Genomic DNA, 19,682 nt, shown 5'->3' on the forward strand with positions numbered 1-19,682 from the left:
ACTTCCGGGAGTTTTTATTATCAATGATTTTGTCACTTTTGTGAGATTAAAACACTTCTCTGGTGTTTGTCTTTAATTGTTGTCAAAATGTCGTACAACTACGTGGTAACCGCCCAGAAACCAACTGCAGTCAACGCCTGCATCACAGGTAAAATACCCGCTATGTGTTGTGTTTTTCTCTCAGTATATGAAACATTTTCCACCTGCGTGCTAGCTGAGCTCCCGCGCTGCAACCAAAGTGCCCAAGATGGGCCTGTAGCTGCAGCTAGCTTTTGTTTTGCTAAGTCAAATGTTTACTTGCAAGACTAGGCCCAGTTTGCAGGACATCGGATATGTTTATGCTATGTCTGATCTGACGCACATACGATCTGGTGAAGCTTTTAGTTGGATGTACCCTCTGTAAAAAACGTTAGCTGTTGTTGTGCCCGGTTTTAGTTACGTCCCCAAAATCAAAAATGCGTTTCCTTTGGGTGACAGACATGATCATTCCACCACATGGCTAGTGCAATCTGCGTAAAATGCGCAGGCAGTGTGTTTTTGTCAGTCTTAACAAATAGTATTAAAGCTGCTGTCGTCTTTTAATCAAACGTGCATGGACCATAACATATTCTACAGCATATTCAAATATGCTGATTTACGAATCAACGACTTTATTCAAATGTATTATTATTGAATCATCTCAGAGCAGATGATGTATTTTCCTGTTGACCCCGAACTAATTTAGTTATATGTAATATCATATGAAGCCATGTATCTACATGTATCTACATAAGAGAAGGCTTCTAACAGCATTCCCTTAAATATTATTAATGTGATCATATGGAGGCCTTAGGTTGCATTTCCCATATATTTGTAGAAGAAAGTTTCTTTACCATGGTTTAAATACATTATTTAGTTGATTAACTGTAAGCTTTTCTGTTTCAAAATAATTGTATTAAATGTAAAATGTAATACTCTTTTTTTGTAGCAGCTTAACTGCAAAGGTCTAACTGTAATTGAAGTGAAATCATTCAACCATTCACATAGTGAAAATTGTTAATTGCTGCTGTACACACAATATCTTTAAGGGACAACAATATTCATGCCCCAAACATTGCCGCACTAGTCTAGCACTACACAATAATAATATTTGGCTAAGAAAAATTGTGATTTTTGTCAACAGTATTGCTGATATTTCCCCCCCTTTCTCTCTTTCTGTCGCCTAAACAACAGTGTCGTTAACATGTTATGAATGTTGGTGTGTCTACAGGTCACTTCACCTCTGCGGACGACCTCAATCTGCTCATAGCTAAAAACACACGGTTGGAAATCTATGTGGTGACAGCAGAGGGGCTGAGGCCCGTCAAGGAAGTGGGCATGTATGGAAAGATTGCTGTCATGGAGCTCTTCAGGCCAAAGGTAAGTTTTGTTAAGCGTGTGCTGTTGCTAGCAATATGACAAATATTAGGGTTCATTGATGTTTAGAATTAAGATGGAGATTTTACATGTTGGCATGTTCCTTTCACAGTTTTTGATTAGAAGAGTTCTCCTCTCAAAAAAGTGATACACAAATATTCACCTGGTAAAAGGTGCCTAATAGTAATGAACAAACAAGTCCCAAATATATATATATTTTTTTTTATAAATCTCGGCAGAAAATAATAATCTCAGTAAAACAGTTGAATGTAAAGACTGGTCAAATGTGTCCCACTTATCAGGCTGGTGGAGGTAAATTACATGTATGATCATTCAATACCACTTCTGCAGCATAGTTATAGTAAGCCGGTTCAAGTATATTGAATGAAGGCCTCTGCATGTCTGATCTCTTGATGACTCGGTTGTCTTTTGTGGTGTGTTCAGGGTGAGAGCAAAGACCTGCTGTTCATTCTCACATCCAAGTACAACGCCTGCATCCTGGAGTACAAACAGAACGGTGAAAGCATTGACATCATCACGCGTGCACACGGCAATGTCCAGGTGGGTTAAACGGAGCTAGAACATACTAGGATAATTGAAATTCTATGTATGTGATTTTAGTCTCGATTTTTTTCCTACAGGCCTTAAACCCAAATCAAATTCTCTTTTTTGCAGGATCGTATCGGACGTCCATCAGAGACAGGTATAATCGGAATCGTAGACCCAGAATGCCGTATGATTGGCTTGCGACTGTACGACGGCTTGTTCAAGGTGATCCCATTGGACCGGGACAACCGTGAGCTCAAGGCCTTCAACATCAGACTGGAGGAGCTGCAGGTCATCGACGTTCACTTCCTGTACGGCTGCCAGGCCCCAACCGTCTGTTTCATCTACCAGGTACCGGAGGAGGAGGGCTTCTTGTGACAGGGCATGGGAAATAAATATGTTCACCTTTTCCTATACGTGGGCCATTTGTGGGACTCTTTCAAGTTTTATCTAAAGCATATAGTGATAGTGAAATATCGTATTGTAGTGTATGACGGCAGTTAAATAATAGTTTGCTGGTAAAGTTTAAAGGAGCCTTGTAGAGTTTGTCAACCAAATTTTGTATTTACATTGAGTTCTCACCAAAGCACGTTAATTGTGTCCTTGGGTTCCATCAGCACCAAAGTGCAGTGCAGAACCTTCCACATAAAAAATGTGCAAAGTAACATTTTTTTAAAGTCTTTAAATTCCAGTATTCTTGACATCCATGTTTATTAGCTTGTTCTCTCTGTCTTTGCTTAGGTTATATTACAGCATAAGTTGGCGTATTACACGCAATTGTTGATCAGTGGAATAGTGTGACGCCATTGGTAGGATTGGGTATCACCTTACCTGAACGCATCATGTATGTATGTGCATGATCAACAAAACAGGGAAATACTCACAGAAACATGGATCGGTAGCGCTTCTAGAGGTCTAAAACTCCACAGGGAAGCTCTCATTTTCTCATATTGTGCTCATTCAAGTTTTGAAATGGTAACTCCTGTTGTGTATCCTAGGACCCCCAGGGACGCCACGTGAAGACCTATGAGGTTTCTCTGCGGGAGAAGGAGTTCAACAAGGGCCCATGGAAACAGGAGAACGTGGAGGCTGAAGCATCTATGGTTATCCCAGGTAATCACTGCAGGTTATACTGTACAGTATAATTGTATTTGTCTATTGAAATTATTCTGAATACAAGTTTTTATTATCATCATTCCTACACACCAGTGAAAATAACTCTCAAGAACCATCTGTACTTTTAAAATATTCAACTAACATTATGGGTACATAGTATGAAAAGGTCTCAGTGAAGGCAATTAACGATTAAATTATAAATTGAAAACGGATGTAATTTGTAAAATTGATAATGAATGTACTATTAGTTGAAGCCCTACTTAAATGTATACATTTTTTAAAACATAGAAATGGTCTCTGTGTGCGTGTGTGTGTGCAAATTTAGCACTCACATTTTTTTCTGTGTGCTTGTATTTTAGTGCCGGAGCCATTTGGTGGAGCTATAATCATAGGACAAGAGTCTATCACCTACCACAATGGAGACAAATACTTGGCTATTGCACCGCCTACGATCAAGGTAAACACATGTAATAATAGATATTGATAGTGCTCTGTTTTGTTATTTGTCTCGTTAAAAAGTTGTATGTTAATAATAATTTTTAAACCCTCCAGCATTATATATATATATATATATATATTAGAGGTGGGCATAGATTAATTTTTTTAATCTAGATTAATCTAGATTAATTTTGGAATTAATCTAGATTAATCTAGATTAAAATGGCTCATTTGAATTCATTCATAATATGTGTGTGCTCCTAAATAATGACTCAAAGTAAGTCTTTGAGAACGTGTTTCTCAAGCCAGGTGGCGCATCAGACCAGGGGCTCATCTGCTTGAGGAAGCTGTTCTACTATGATAATTGGTGATGAAAATAAATAATGTTCAACAAGATGTTACTTAGTAACGCGTTACCGGCATCGGACCTCTTTTTTCAGTAACGAGTAATCTAACGCGTTACTATCTCCAAACCAGTAATCAGCAGAGGTGGGACCAAGTCATTGTTTAGCAAGTCACAAGTAAGTCTCAAGTCTTTGCCCTCAAGTCCCGAGTCAAGTCTCGAGTCAAGACAGGCAAGTCCGAGTCAAGTCCCAAGTCAATGCTGACAAGTCTCAAGTCAAGTCACAAGTCCTGCAGTTTGAGCTTCGAGTCATTTCGAGTCCTTTAACCAAAAAGTAATAATATATTTACCCACATCATGTACGCTTTTAAAATCTATATTTATTTATTAAAACAAGTGCAATTGAAATTGTGGAAAAAAAATTGTACGGACATTGCACTTCCCAATTGCACTATTTACCAGTGATTTTTAACATTTAACTCATATTTTGCAATAATATTCTTCATTTTAAACCACTCCTTTACAGAATAAAAACATTTATTAATTTGTTTTATGTTGACCACCTCATATAGCCTACACACAGACACATCACACATAGGCTACATGTAGAAAAGCCCCCAAACTTTATAGGTTACAGTGTTGTTATTTCTTATAGTGTGTTAAGATGTGTTTTGTTCAGTGTGGATGACATTATAGCTGTCAGTTAGTGGCCGTGACGTCAGTCGGCCGGAGGGTCTGTTTCCTTTTCTTCTCTCTCTCGGTCAGATGTGTGACGCGAGCATGTTGCTGCAGTAGTCGATCATTCCACAGTTGAAACGTGTTTATTTGAGTTTATGTGTGAATCACCCGTGTGTGTAAGTAGCCTAAATGCAGTCCCGATCGCTGTTATAAGTTACAGTGTATGGATGTTATTAACAGCCGCGATTCGCCGGTCGCAACAGCTGTTCTAACGTCTCCTCGAGCGGAATGTAAGCTTTTGTTCTTTTCCCGCGATCTATGCTGCTGTGCCTGTGAAAGAAGGAAAATAAAGAGCGGATAAACCATACTCCTCCTCTCCTAGTCTCATGATTATAGTCTGACGTTTTTGGCCATAAGGTGTTCTGGCCGACACCTCTGAAGTGAAACCAGTGATAAGCAGATCAGCGCGGTACCGGTAGGCTACACTAGGCTACATGATGAAAGATACAGAGCGGCAGGCCTACTTAAAAATATACTTTTTAATCTTTGGGTTTTGTGGAAAGTAGCAAGTCTTGTCAAGTCAAAAGGCTCAAGTCCAAGTCAAGTCACGAGTCATTGATGTTAAAGTCCAAGTCGAGTTGCAAGTCTCTTGACATTTTGTCAAGTCAAGTCTCAAGTCATTAAATTCATGACTCGAGTCTGAATCGAGTCCAAGTCATGTGACTCGAGTCCACACCTCTGGTAATCAGATTAAAGTTACTCATCAAAGTCACTGTGCGTTACTTTTTCTGTAATTTTCCTTAGTGAAACATTTTACATAACTGCACAAATGACTGCGATTGCGATTTTATGCAAATAAATGTGCACGCATGTGTCTCTAAACGCTCCAACTGCTCCAACCGCTCCTCTCGTCTTTTTGGTAGCGCCCCTCTCTGACATGCAGCGTGTGTGTGTGCGCCTGTGTCTGTGTCTGTGTGTGTGTGTGCAGCAGCATTACGGCCGAACTGTGGCGCAAAACAAAGTTTTCCCCCCGATGAAATATAGCGTCTGCTAAGGGGATATTTAGGATTCGGGTACGGTGACGTTGAAGAGATAGAAGTGTTTAAAACTTGGAAACTTATAGTCACGTGGCGACCGGTGGCCACACACACCCACCCTGCGTTCCAATACCCGATTGTGTCGTGGGCAAGTGATGGAGAGAGAGAGCGGCGGGTGTGTGAGAGAATAAAGGCTCCTCAAGTGTCAACAACGGCCCCCGGCTATTATTATCTCCCCTGAGCCGAACAGGAGGTGGAATAAGAGATTAACGGCGATATTTTTTTTATCGCCGATAAGATTCTGGCGTTAACGCAGCACGTTAACGCCGATAACGGCCCACCACTAATATATATATATATATATTCATATATATATTATCATTTCAGCTGCAGTATATTAAAGTGCAGACTCCTTAACACAGTGTCTAGAAAAAGACAGGATAAATTTATTTTCACCACAGTAATTATGTTGTTATGTGAGCAGTGATTCTTCTTTTCTTTTCTTAATTGGGAGGTAAAGCAAATGAACTATCTTTAGGGAGAAGTACACACGATCCAATTAAAACAAAACATCCTTCTGGCACTGTTCACCAAATGTCCAAAGTAAAGTAAAGGCACTTGCAGAGTTGATGAAATGCAGCATATGTTTCCAATCTATTCATATTGCCAGATTTCAGAGAGGCACCATCATAGGGTTATCATTATAATTTAAAGCAAATTTTAGCTAATATTAATTTGGCTAGAAGAGGCTCCAGTAAAATTGTCAACTTTAAAGGAGTGTGTGTGTGTGTGTGTGTGTGTGTGTGTGTGTGTGTGTGTGTGTGTGTGTGTGTGTGTGTGTGTGTGTGTGTGTGTGTGTGTGTGTGTGTTAAAACGTCCCAGTTGCATAGCTATTCAGTATAATGACGCAAAATATAAATGCTGTCAGTAAAACTGTCATCACACTCTGTATTATGTGAACATATGAATTCTTTTTATACTTTAAAGAGACCCTGAGGTGTGCACATTAGAGTTGATTCGTTATGATTCTTGTGATTGTGTGATGATGACTTTATATCCCCACACATACTCCATTGCTTTAAGTGTTATCCTATAATGATTGAGATGCAGTGTGTGTGTGTTGCTCTGCTTGTATTAAACAAAGCTTGAGTCCCAAAGGAGCTCGTCAGCACCATCCTGCTTCTATAATTGGAGAATTTCATCCCACTTGTTTTTGGTACAGGGGCCTCATGAATTTTGGAAAAAAAACATTTTTAAATAAGAAGCTTTTTAATTAGTTTGTTTTGTCTTAATAGGGGGACAATGTCTTTGCTAGAGTTATTGGTTGATGTTGATGGCTAACTTATGAGTCTGATATAGAGTGGATTTGATTCCTTCTTTTTTAGAATCCATTCAACATTAGCCTTTTCTGATTGACATTTTGGAATGCAAAACCAAACTGTCACTGACGGTATTTTGATTTGATATCTTCAACAACGTGTTTCACCTGCTGTAGATAACGGCACATGGATCAGACATTGCTTGAAATTTCGTTTCCCAAAATCAAATCAGTTTTATTATAACGTTTCCTAAGTAGAAGTTGAGGTCATTTCAGCTGCTGTACAGTTTGTGAAATTTAGTGCCAGCCCTACCGGGAATCTGTAACTAAATACCTATCAACTGTGTTGTTGACTGAGAATTTTGATAAGCAGTTGTTCAGCACTTGTTGTCCCCTTTTTAATGAATTATTTAATGTATGTCCCCGGTCCAAAACTCAGTTCATAATATTGTGTTCTTGGACATAGAGGGCTTAAAAAATATTGCGTCTGCTCACATTTCTAATTTTTTTTAATATAAAGTAAAAGGGACTCAACAAGCATTTCTCAAATCAAGGCACACTGTTAGGATGGGGAAAAAAGTTGTTGATTACCCAATTGTCCTGAATAAAAGTGCAACAGTACAGCCTAAAATGCTTCCAACCCTTCTGTTCTGAGCTGCATCTCACAGCCTTGGTGATCAGTTCTATCTTTAAAAGCCCCAAACAGCCTGCACGCCTTCCCGACTCACACTTTGCAAGCTGTCATTGTCACTTACATCTCAGTTTCCCCGGCTACATTACCCAACATTGCCAAGCAGATGTTTTAGGGAAGAGTTAGTGGGACATCTGTTGTTGCAATGTTTTTTATTTTTGACATTTTTTCACACCTAATGCAACATTAGTATTCAGCTGAAACACATCCTCCTTTCAGCTGTGTCAAGTAAACGCAGAAGCATATCCTTTGATGCACAACGAAAACGTTTTTGGCAGCTAATTAATCATTTGTCACTTTTGAGCACAGAACTGAAAAACACATGTGAGATGCCTGCATGGAAGTCGGCTGGATATGTCTTACTCTTTTTTTGTAGAGTGGTTTTTGGTGGCCCTGCGGACTGGTTTCACTTGTAGATTCTAACAGGCTAATTATACCCACCATTCAGTTGTGAGGGATGCTATGCTAGAGGTTTGTGAAAAATGAAACTGGCTCCACAGTTTGACACAAGATGTGAGCAACACCACAGGCAGGAGGATTGTTAGAATAAGTTTTGCAAAGGGTCGATCAAGTGGGAAATTGCTCGTCATGTACAGCAGATAAATACTCTATTCTGTTGAAGGAAAGCTCAGTCACACTGTGTGATTTTAATGCCAATTCCTATTACGACTGCTATTCCAGCCAGCTTGTTCTAGAACTGGTAGTTCTATTTGAGACGGGAGATTGTGTTCTCCCCCAACCCAAGTTTATAGCTCCTAACATGTTTTGCTGTTGTCCAGTCTGGTTAGGCGTCATGTTGTGTGTGTGGCGGTCTAAAGTTTTTAACAGAACTAAAAGTGAGTGAACATTTCCAGAGGGATTTTTTTGTTCAAGTGGAACGTCAAACAAGACACATGTTACTCCTGTTGGAGTCTGCATCAGTAGATTTGTATTATTTATTTTCCACTATAACATTTTCTGCTCACTGTGCTCTGCACTCAGCACATATTTGTATCATCATGCTTAAAGGTACAGTGTGTACAATTTATGATTTTGTTTTATTTCCTTAGAATGAGCCTTTTATATCTACATAGGAGCGGGGTACAGTAGCACAGAATGGACACACTTAACGGCCTTACACAGTTTTACATATAGTGCATGTCTGGCAGAAATGCACCTATTGGGAAGTACTATAGACAAATTATTCAATACATCTTAACCTCATCACTTGATATTGTGAAAAGACTTGAGGCAGTGGTGGATGACGCCATCTTTAGTAACTAGCTTCTTGTCCTTGAAGGCCACATTCTTCGATGTTAATACACCTATAATGTGTCACATTACATTTGTAATGGAATTGAATAACTCATGGTGTAGTGTAGACAGGTTCCTGATGAGCAGCAGGCACACTTGTTTAATCTGTACCTTTTCATGTTAGGTACCTTTAAATGTGAAGAGTCTGCAACTCTGAGTCACATTCACTGTACATTGGGAAGACTCCAGTCCTCACAGAGTATGTTTTCATAATGGGAAAAATAAAACAAACACTGCTGAGACAGATCTCTGTGGCTATATATATATATATATATATATATATATATATATAAATAGATGATGTATGTAAAGTGTATGAAGATGAATTCTGTATTAGTGTAATCTAGGAGCTCCTGTAGGTTTTTGCAATATTTGAATGATCATCCTGTTTTGTGTTCCACTCTCTCTCATTTGCAGCAAAGCACCATAGTCTGTCACAACCGCGTGGACCCCAACGGCTCGCGCTACCTGCTGGGGGACATGGAGGGCCGTCTGTTCATGCTGCTGCTGGAGAAGGAGGAGCTGATGGACGGCACTGTAGTGCTCAAAGACCTGCACGTGGAGCTGCTCGGAGAGGTGCTACATTTATCTTACTTCAATTTCAATTCAATTCAAAACCCTTTTTTGGCTATTGTGGAAAACATACATGACAAATAATAGAAAATGACAAATAAGAACAATCAGAACACCCCCCCCCCCCCACCCACATTACAAATGATAAGCCATACGACTGTAAGAATGATAAATTATTATGCGAGACCTAATGTGGATTGCTAACTGAGGTTGAGACAGGTAAAGACATACCCTGCGTTCCAATACCCGATACTTCCATACTATTTAGTATGCCAGCAAAAAAAGATTTAGGATGTCCCAATACATGCATGTCGAATGCAGTATGCAAAAAAATACCCAGATACCCAAATACATCCAATTTTGTTTTGTAGTATGCAAACCAGCATACTAAAGTGAAGTTGGGGGTGTTTTATGTTGAATTTAGGGAAGAATTGTTGCCTGATTAGAGTGTATTCGGGGCAGCAGTGTATGAGTCTCTTTATCTCTGTCTGTCCCCACTGTGTCTAGCCACCTGCCTTTCCCCTGGCATCTCTCCCATCTTTTTGCCTCTAGCTGGCGCAACCACCCAGTTTCAAGCTTGTTGATTTGCCTCTCCCTCTCATTCCCCCCTTTTGTCACCATTGACTTTGTAATGGTTTACGGCCCTGACAGAAGTTAATGGATCAGTCTGCTGTTGTACAGAAGATGATAAAAAATTATACCAGCCCTTTGTTGCTTGCATACCAGCGTGTCACTTCTAGCTTTTACGTTTGATTTAGACGAGGCTATATGTCAATACTGTTACTCGAAGCTAAATCTCATGTTAAAAGGTGCAGAGCTTTCTGGCCCGTGGCACCTTCCTCTAACGACCTGCCAAGGAGTTTAGAGAAGGTAGAAAGCTTTCTCGCTGGTCCACTGAGTGATGCTGGAGCTGGAAACAATCACCCAGAATTGCACTGCAGGGTTACAGACAGATTGCTTTTCAAATGCTTCTTAACGTTTTGTGTGAGGACCAGTCTGTCCAGTAAACAGGCAACAGCCGCAACTCGACGTTAAAATGCTAGACAGAAAAAAAACAATTTTTATGGCGTAATAATAATAACTTTGATTGTGAGGTCACGTTCACTTCGCCAAGGCTGAATTTGAAATCATCAGGTATGTGCATGAGTTTAAAAAAAATAAGTTAATTTCTCAATAAATTTTTTCATTAGTAAGTAATCTGCCAATAGTTTTTTTCTATTTATCATGTTGTGTGTACAAGGTCAGAAAGATTATTGATCTTCAATCTGATGAATGAATTACCAGGGACTAAAATAGTCTCATATTTGTTTGACAAACCATTGTCAAGCTATGCTTACTTAACAAAATTATTACATTTGTATTCCTTAGTTAGTAAATGCTGATGCAGTCTGAAAAAAACAGATGTATTGGCAGTAGTGTGTACTATTTTGGTTAATGATGAATATCATTAGTTTTGCAGGTATTTGGTTATAAAACAAAGTATTTAGAAAGTTGTGAGTTCGACCTCATGGTGGTGCTAGATGAAAAGAGAGAGGTTCACTGAACAGATTGCAATTTACATTTCAACTTTTTTTCTTCATGAATGCCAAATTTCTATGGAAATCCATCCAACAATTTGACATTGTCATCCCAAGAGCCAGGCTGCCAGCACAGCTAAAAATAATCGTTAGTTGCAGCCCCAGTGCGGATGCAGTCCAAAGTACTGAGATGTTTTTGTTTGTCTCTTGAATGCCAGACCTCCATCGCTGAGTGTCTGACCTACTTGGATAACGGTGTGGTGTTTGTGGGCTCCAGACTGGGCGACTCCCAGTTAGTCAAGGTAAGCAGCAAGACGCAGTTTGACCTTCTACAAGCATTAAAGTCATGGATTGTTTTTATATTTATTATTTAGTCTTTCAAGGTGCAATTTTCTTATTTTATGTTTAATAAAACATATAGCATTTTGTACCTGTGACATTTTTTCATTACATTGAGCAATTCATTTTAGTTAGTATGGTAAAGTTTTATAAATCTTCAACTACCTTTTACATTTTGATTTCTTAAACTTTCGGAGTTATATGGCCCCAATCCAAAGATGTTGGACTGATATCCGTTTTTAAATTTTTTTTTTTCATTTATCATTTCAATGATGAAAGAAACTTCAATTTTAAGACTTGCTTAGCTACTGGAAAAAGCAGATGTTAAAAAAAGTTAAGTGATTAAACAGTTCGGCAAATTGTGAAGGTGTTGAAGTTCTGCACACTCATGCATCGAAACCATTCAAAGCAGTTCAAATAATTGAGTTCCAATTCATTTAAACTTTTATTTTTTTTATAAAACATTTTTTTTGCTCTTTTAAATTATGCTCGCATTGTTGTTTAAATGTTCATAACCTTAAAAATAATATCACCTACAACAATTTTCTGCTGATAACAAGAACCCATATATTGGATTGGAACTGAAAAACAGGGGATCGGTGCATTTTCTAACGATTTGTGTCACTCCTATTCATTGTATTGTACTATTTCATTTGTAAAGAGGCTCTGTTGCTTCCTCTTTAGCTCAACGTTGACAGCAATGACCAGGGCTCCTTCGTGGCCGTGATGGAGACTTTCACTAATCTGGGGCCCATTGTGGACATGTGTGTGGTGGACCTAGAGAGGCAGGGCCAGGGACAGGTAATAACTAATTCCTTTATATTTCCGTGAAAAACATTCTTTATCTTTTGCTGCCAGCCAAACAAGACACAACAACATGTTATATTACAGATACATATTGGAAGTGAGTCATTCAGATAGAATAAAAGTTTTCTTGGGGCGCTTGCCAGCAGATGCAGACATGACATAGTGATTACCGAACAGTCACTGGATGCACTTTATAGCTTCCGGTCTCCATTTGTGTTTTGCTCTTTATTATCCTCTTTGTCACAGCCTCCAGGGAGTCTGGGCTGGTGGCACCAACGCAGACGCCGCCTTGAGACATGTTAACAGTGTTTTTGTCAGCAGAATCAATCATACAACATGCCACAGCACACACACACACACATACAGAATAGCTGGGGACAATGTATTCAGCATATTCCTGCTGACATCAGACACAAAACTTCCTGGGCCTTTTTATAGGCAGTCTGGGTGTTCTTCTTTTGTCGTCCCTGAACACCTGGCATTAAAATACATCTTGTGCTGCTGTTACACAAATGCATCTCTGGTGCACAAACCTAAATTGGCTTTCCTGTTTAATTACAAACAGGCTGATTGCTGTGCCTGTTATTATCTCTTATCACATTTGTTCCCTTAACAACTGACCATGAGGACATGTCAGGTCTCAGTCGTTCCCTGACTCCATGTAACAGTTTGCTTTTTTAAATATATGATGTGATACTAAATTAATACCGGTTCCTGACTTGTCAGTACCGGAATATCAATAAGCTCCTTGACAAACGATTCTGCAATTAGTATTTATTAGTTCATTATAACGAAGCAACATTTTCTAATCCTTAAGTGTTGAAGTTGACCAACATCAAGCTGCGATTACGTTTGACATTGCTGTAACTGCATATTTACTTTCTTGGCTCTCCAGACATGGACATTCATGGCTTTATTTATGCCAAAAAGTCATCAGAAAATATCTGTTGAATCTGTCAGGTGTCTGTAATGGAGAATAGTTTCAATGACCGCATGTATTTGTATCAGTATAAGGAAAATCCGTATTGATATCAGTATCAATAAAATACTAATGATACACATCTTATTAATCGATATTGCATGTTAATGTCAAGTTTATACTCAGTAAAATAATGTGATACCTCCTTTCCGTTTAACATCAACATATGAATTAATTTCATATTAAAAAGAAAACATGTGCCGAACTAATCTAATTGCTTTTGGCACATTCTTTGACATAATACTGCACAGGATATAATAACTAGTACAAAAAAACCTTTTATTTGAACATTTGTCCTTCCTTTGTGTTATATATCGGTGAAGCAGAGGAAGATGAAACGGTGAAATAACGAGGGAGAGAGATACAGTACAGAAGGCTTTGAGTTGGCAGTATTGGATACCAGGCCTCCGGGTACTTGATGTGGTTCCAAAGGCACAGAGCCACTCGCTGGTTACAGACCAGCACACAAACTGCCACTCACTATATCCATCCACACACACTCCAACTCATTCCAGTCTCAATCCAATCACAACTGTTTTAATTTGCCATTTGCTCTAAATTCACTGAACATTTGACAGGATTAACTGGTCGGGCTGCAGGACAAAAACAGACCTGAACCTCTCTCGGAAAGAGCAGAGTTTACATCATTTAATATGGTGTGTGAACATTATCACCATTCAGTCAGTCCTATAAGAGTGTGAGGGAGTGTGTGAGGGCATTTGAGAACATGCCTGGGGGAGTTAGTTGGGTTGCCAGCCAGGTTCACAATGGGTATTTCCATTAGGATGAATTTTGTGCGTGGCAGGTGGCGAGGGCCAGGGATTATTTGGGCTCTGGTATTAATCCTGTCAGTTCACCATGACGGAATGAATGAATCACATTCTGATGCTCTCTCTCCAGTCACACTACACAGCAGAATTATTTACCTTCAGGGTGTTGGATCTGAACACTGGCCATGTTTGAACTGGGCTGTGCTATAAACTGATGGTGATTTAGAACATCCTTCACTGTTACAACTGTAGGTGTTACCATGACAAAAGAGCTGAAACAATTAGGCTAAGGAAGATTAAAAAGCATTTTTTTTTTTACTGTTGGTCAAGCACAAAAATTCCGACATTTTCCTTTCAAGTCTTCTGTAAGATTAGAATGTGTGATATGCTAAACTAACTTTTAGGTTAAAAGGTACAGTGTGTAGTATTTATTGGCATTTTTCAGAACAGATTTGGTAGAAATGTATATAATATTCATAATTTATTATCTGAAAATGAGCGATTTATATCTACATCGGAGCGGGGCACGTTAGCATGTTGCACCACTATGGTTCTACAGAAGCACAGCACGGACTATTTTAAAGGCCTTACACATTTTATATAGCGGGTCTGCAAAATGTAGCTCTTTTTTTAATTGTCAAATTAAATAATAGATTAATGGAGAAAATCACCAGCCTATTCATTGATAATGAAAATAATGCTTTAGTTGCAGCTCTAATAACAGTAAATCCTCATTATAAGCCTTGACAAAGCACTGCAATAAAAGGCCCTAGCATAATACAAAATTGGGGCTTATTTTGGTAGGTTTGGCTCAATCACAGAGCACTGTACTCACCTGCTGAGATCTGGGAACACAACAACATTGCTGCAACGTTTAGCCAGATTATCCCCTTTCATTTGGTGGGGAAAGAGAAAGCGAGTGTACAATTAGAACATAATAATCCATCATTTTCCCCAGAAGAAAATAAAATTAGAGCTAAGGCAGTAAATTGGTCTGTAAACTGGGACGGACGATTACAGATGATTTGGGTAACAATTTTATATATATTTTTTCTCATCTAAATAAGTTTGGTGTGTACACAAGATGTCAAAGATGTTGAAAACTACACAAAAAGACCTAGGTTGTACAAAACTGGAATTGAATCCCTGAAGCAGAGTTGTATAGGGGGAAAAAGAAGAAAATAAAATGACCATGAACATACACACCTCTCTTCTGTTAGTTCATGTCTTTATGTCCCTTTCTTTCTACTTTCAGCTGGTGACGTGCTCGGGTGCGTTCAAGGAGGGCTCTCTTCGCATAATCCGCAACGGCATTGGGATTCATGAGCATGCCAGCATTGACCTGCCTGGAATCAAAGGTTTGTTTGTTCTGTATACCTGTGTGTCTGTGTCTCTTTCCTCACCTCCACCGCTCCCTCTCTCTCTCTCTCTAGGCTTGACTTTGTCTGGAACTTAATCCCATAGTGACTTGACATTAGAGCCACTTCACCCTGCACATCCGTTTTGCCAAGACAAGCCAGCTGTAGCCCCACTGAGCTCAGCGTGCGAGAGTGAGCAGATGGTCTCAGCTCTGTACATTACTAAACGAACAGGGACATTGCCAAGGTTAGGTTTGGAAGAAAAACATTTGTTCTCATTTAGTAAACCAACAAGCAACCTATGTCTGCAATATAGGAAGACTGTCAAGTGGAAGAATCAGGTTTTTACTATGGAAGATGCGTCTTAAACCAAGTAAATGAGGTTCAGTTCTCAAGGCTGTCTTCTGATGCTTACATGAGGTCCTGCTTGCCCTTGTTAGTCTTCAACTGCTCATTGACAATCTCCGCCCTAAAAGCCTCAGCTGCCGACACTTGGCCTCTTGATGGAAAGGCGATTATTCACTCAGCCAATCAATGGCTGACTGAGAGTGATCTGCAACCTGTACGTCTACTAACATTTGACGGATGGAAAACCAGTTAACATTTCCTCAGGATCCGCTACCTGTCTGCGTGTGCGCTGAAAAAAATCCAGTGTTAATACACGGCCTAGGCTCTGTAAACTGTTAGGTAAACAAAGGTGGCCCACCATACCTCGGAGCATGCTCGTTTACAGAGCCTAGTCTGTGTATTAACACTGGACTTTTTTTCCACCGCTCACACAGTATGGACAGGTAACTGATCGTGAGGAGATATTTTACAGATTTTGACAAAAAGCTATTTTGAAAACAAGCATTAGAATCACTGACTCCACCTTTTCAAGATCATCTTTGATACTAGCTTGATATTATGTTTTCTCCTGCTCTTCAGAATGGTGCAGAAAAAAGTCACTTCTACTCCTAACAGCCCCTCTTTAACTCCCTTCAAGGTCTGTGGCCACTCCGCTCCGAGCCAGGCAAAGAGACAGATGACATGCTTGTGCTGTCGTTTGTGGGTCAGACACGGTGAGTGTTTGCACTGAGCCTGATAAGTGCAGAGAGTCGATGGTTGAATGTTCTTATCTTATCTCATCTTAAGAGTGTGTCTTCCCCCAGAGTCTTGATGCTGAGTGGAGAGGAAGTGGAGGAAACTGAACTTCCAGGCTTCGTGGACAACCAGCAGACGTTTTACTGCGGCAACGTGGCGCACCAACAACTCATTCAAGTTAGTACACACACACACACACACACACACACACACACACACACACACACACACACACACACACACACACACACACACACACACACACACACACACACACACACACACACACACACACACACACACACACACACACACACACACACACACACATAGGAGAAGACGTCCTGAATAGGGTTGCTGACTGGGACCTGGGAAATTGGTCAGCACGGTAGTACCGGGAAGTGACCACGGGATCCCGCCTCCCGCTTGAGTTTTTTTTAATTCTTTTAGGTGGGATATTTTTCATTAACCCTCTGGACCCGGAGCCCGCAGTACTGCGTTCTATGGCGTTCTGTCGGTGATTTCGTTATGTTTTAATACATTATTTAACATTATTAAATCGCAGCAATGTGGTTTAAATATCACCGGAAAGCTGAGATTCTCCCCTTTCCGGGACATATTCTCGCGTGATTCTACGTGACTCACAGCCAGAGATATGTTGCTGAGAGGCGCGAAAATGTATCAACCCTTTCCCTTGCGCTACTGGCTGAGCCGCTTGTCAATCAACATTTTGCGAAAACGTCATCGGCCCTTTCCCTTGCGTGATTGGTAGAGCTGCTTGCTGTCATATTTTGTGAAAAACCATCCAATCAACTTAGTGTAATCACTAAGGACCTCCCACTAAGGTCAAACATACACAATCACTGAACAAAGGACTCCTATCATGCTCCTAATTTCGATTTCACCATGGCGCGGATGTTCGACAGCTGAGAGATTCAGAGGAAGACGCCAATTCCGACATTGAGGGCTTTGACGAAGAGGAATATGAAGGTGACATGGATCCATTTGAAGACGGGTAAGAGCATTTATTTGACAAAACGTCTGTTTTTGTAATGGAAGCTAAGTGTGAACATGTAAACTAGCTTGAATGTTACGTCCGTGACGTGACCGATTTTTTTTTTGGAACTGACGTGACAGAGCTGTATACTCTTGTCGCCAGCCTTCTGTTGTTTGAAAACAAGTAATAGTTTGAAAACAAGTAAAAGTAAGCAATCTTCCCCGTGTGTCTCAATTTTGTTTGCTAGCTGTCTCGCATAAATGGACACCCGGGGTGTGTGTGTGTGTGTGTGTGTGTGTCAATATTTTGACACACACACACAGCGCTGTCTGTTGTGGGAGATGGAAAGCCGTCATTTAGTCTGGCTGAGGGGAGGAGACAGAAGTTACGAGAGAGAGAGAGAGAAACAAACAAACTGTAGTAGGCTATACAGCTGTTTATAAACGGGTATAATAATTTATTTTAGAAATTGCAAATGAAGCTCTGTGTGTAAATGTAAGATAGCTTGAATTTTGCATTCTTGACATTACAGGGACTGATTTCTCTATTGATAGCACTACTTTTGTTTACTTTTGTTTGAAAATAATAGTAATAGATGTGTATTCTGTGTAAAAGTATTTCCCTTTACAATTTACAAATAGTACAGAATGGAAATGTTTTTGCATCGACTTTTATTACACTGTTGTTTGCAAATACAAGTTGTGAAGTTTAAATATTTTTGTTATGAGATAATGAGACTGATTTCTGTGAATCTGTGGCAGCACCAGGTCCAGGAGAAGAGGAGAACCACCCGCAAAGAGGTCCCGTGTCCTAACTCCACCAGCACCCCCTACGCAGCAGCGGGCTTGGAAGACTGAGGAAGACCAGGACACCGCTCCTCCTGTCTCCAGGTTTCAACCTGCACGCACCCCTGGCCCACAGCTAGGCACGCACTTCTACACACCAATTGAGCTCTTCAAATTGTTTTTCACTGCACACACTGTACACACACTCTGTAGCAACACAAATAAACAGGCTGCCAAAAAAATTGCCATGGGTAAAAAGTTTAAATGGACTGATTTGACAGTTGAGGAGTTTTACAAGTACATTGGACTCCTCTTTTACATGGCCCTGGTTAGACTACACCACATTGCTGATTACTGGAGGCAGAACCACAGTTTAACCTGTCCATTTGCCGCAACAGTCATGAGTAGGGACAGATTTGGTGTCATCTCCTGGAACTTACACATAAGTGATCCAGATGAAGATGTAAACAATGATAGGAAGAAGGGAACGCCACAATTCGACAAACTCTTCAGGGTCAAACCTCTCCTCAATTTGATCAAAACCGCAGCAAAGACCTATTTTCATCCATACAAAAACCTAGCTGTGGATGAAAGGATGGTTGCCTCAAAGGCTAAAACTGGAATTACTCAATACATGAAGGCCAAACCTACTAAGTGGGGTTTCAAATTGTTCGTTTTGGCGGACTCAAGCAATGGCTACACCATAGATTTTAACATTTACACAGGGAAAAGTGACATCCCCTCCGGACACGGCCTCTCTTACGATGCTGTAATGTCAGTTTTTGTTTTTGTAAACCACATTTAGTCCCGTTTTTATTAGTCAACAATAAAGCATTATATATTTGATTATAGTCTTCGTCACATGACCACCATTTACGTTGCGTCTCGTCTCGTTTCTGTCACGTGATAAATGTTCGTTGACAACGATATTTTGTCATACATTTCGTTGACAAAAACAACACTAGTATCAAGTCATTATTCAGTCTCATTTTGCTTAATTCCTCATATGTGGTCAAAGTAGAGTAAGAGACTATTTGTATTTTGGGAAATTTGATTTTAGTCATGTTTTTTGCACTTCCCAACTTTTTTTGGGAAAATGACAGTGCATTATAGAAGCTAATGCTTTGTAAATGGGGATAATGCTTTCGCTCAGCAGGATAGTCTTTTTGTTTTCATGCCTGTTCACTTTTCTTGGCTCATTTGTTGTCTGTCTGTTCTCTTCCAGTTTTCCCTGGTGGAGACGAGACGGTGTGGATCAGGTCCTTCCTCTGGCAGCATCTGAAGTTATCCTGCATCCACACTATTCATATTTTATTTTAGTATTAGCATGTTAACATTAGTCAATTATTGTATTCCTTCGCTAAGCTAATGTTTTGGAGAGGCAATTTCAAGAGCCAAAACAATTTGTCCTGGTGAATAAAGGTATTATTTCACATAAGTTTCCACATTTTTCAAAAATCTGACTTCAAATTGCAGCATTTGTGTCAAAATATTTTTGTTCACATTGGACTAGGGCAAAATTGTACCTTCCTAACTGAGAGCTGAGAGTGTTCTGAACATTTTAATATGAATCAGCTGGGTATTATGTTATCTACTTGCCCTCTAAAATGGTAATTTAT

General features: G+C 39.8%; 1 protein-coding gene and 1 long non-coding RNA gene across 2 annotated transcripts in view; both read left to right on the forward strand.

Moving 5' to 3' along the window:
* The first annotated feature begins 8 nt into the window (after positions 1 to 8).
* Positions 9 to 19,682, forward strand: part of ddb1 (damage-specific DNA binding protein 1) — a 49,076-nt gene continuing 29,402 nt past the window's right edge. Inside the window, exons 1-12 of the mRNA XM_080033515.1 lie at positions 9 to 148; positions 1,250 to 1,398; positions 1,840 to 1,956; positions 2,071 to 2,292; positions 2,940 to 3,054; positions 3,417 to 3,514; positions 9,273 to 9,431; positions 11,164 to 11,247; positions 11,969 to 12,085; positions 15,096 to 15,198; positions 16,184 to 16,259; positions 16,350 to 16,458. Of these exons, the coding sequence (XP_079889641.1) occupies positions 88 to 148; positions 1,250 to 1,398; positions 1,840 to 1,956; positions 2,071 to 2,292; positions 2,940 to 3,054; positions 3,417 to 3,514; positions 9,273 to 9,431; positions 11,164 to 11,247; positions 11,969 to 12,085; positions 15,096 to 15,198; positions 16,184 to 16,259; positions 16,350 to 16,458 (1,410 nt within the window). The 5' untranslated portion in view covers positions 9 to 87. The remainder of the gene's footprint in view (positions 149 to 1,249; positions 1,399 to 1,839; positions 1,957 to 2,070; positions 2,293 to 2,939; positions 3,055 to 3,416; positions 3,515 to 9,272; positions 9,432 to 11,163; positions 11,248 to 11,968; positions 12,086 to 15,095; positions 15,199 to 16,183; positions 16,260 to 16,349; positions 16,459 to 19,682) is intronic.
* On the forward strand, positions 17,064 to 19,413 carry LOC307252131. The gene is made up of 3 exons (XR_013844921.1): positions 17,064 to 17,296; positions 18,040 to 18,168; positions 19,289 to 19,413. It is a non-coding gene; the product is annotated as an uncharacterized lncRNA (long non-coding RNA).

This window comes from Ammodytes marinus, assembly GCF_949987685.1.
Source record: "Ammodytes marinus genome assembly, chromosome: 1".
In the NCBI taxonomy this organism is placed as follows: Eukaryota; Metazoa; Chordata; class Actinopteri; order Uranoscopiformes; family Ammodytidae; genus Ammodytes; species Ammodytes marinus.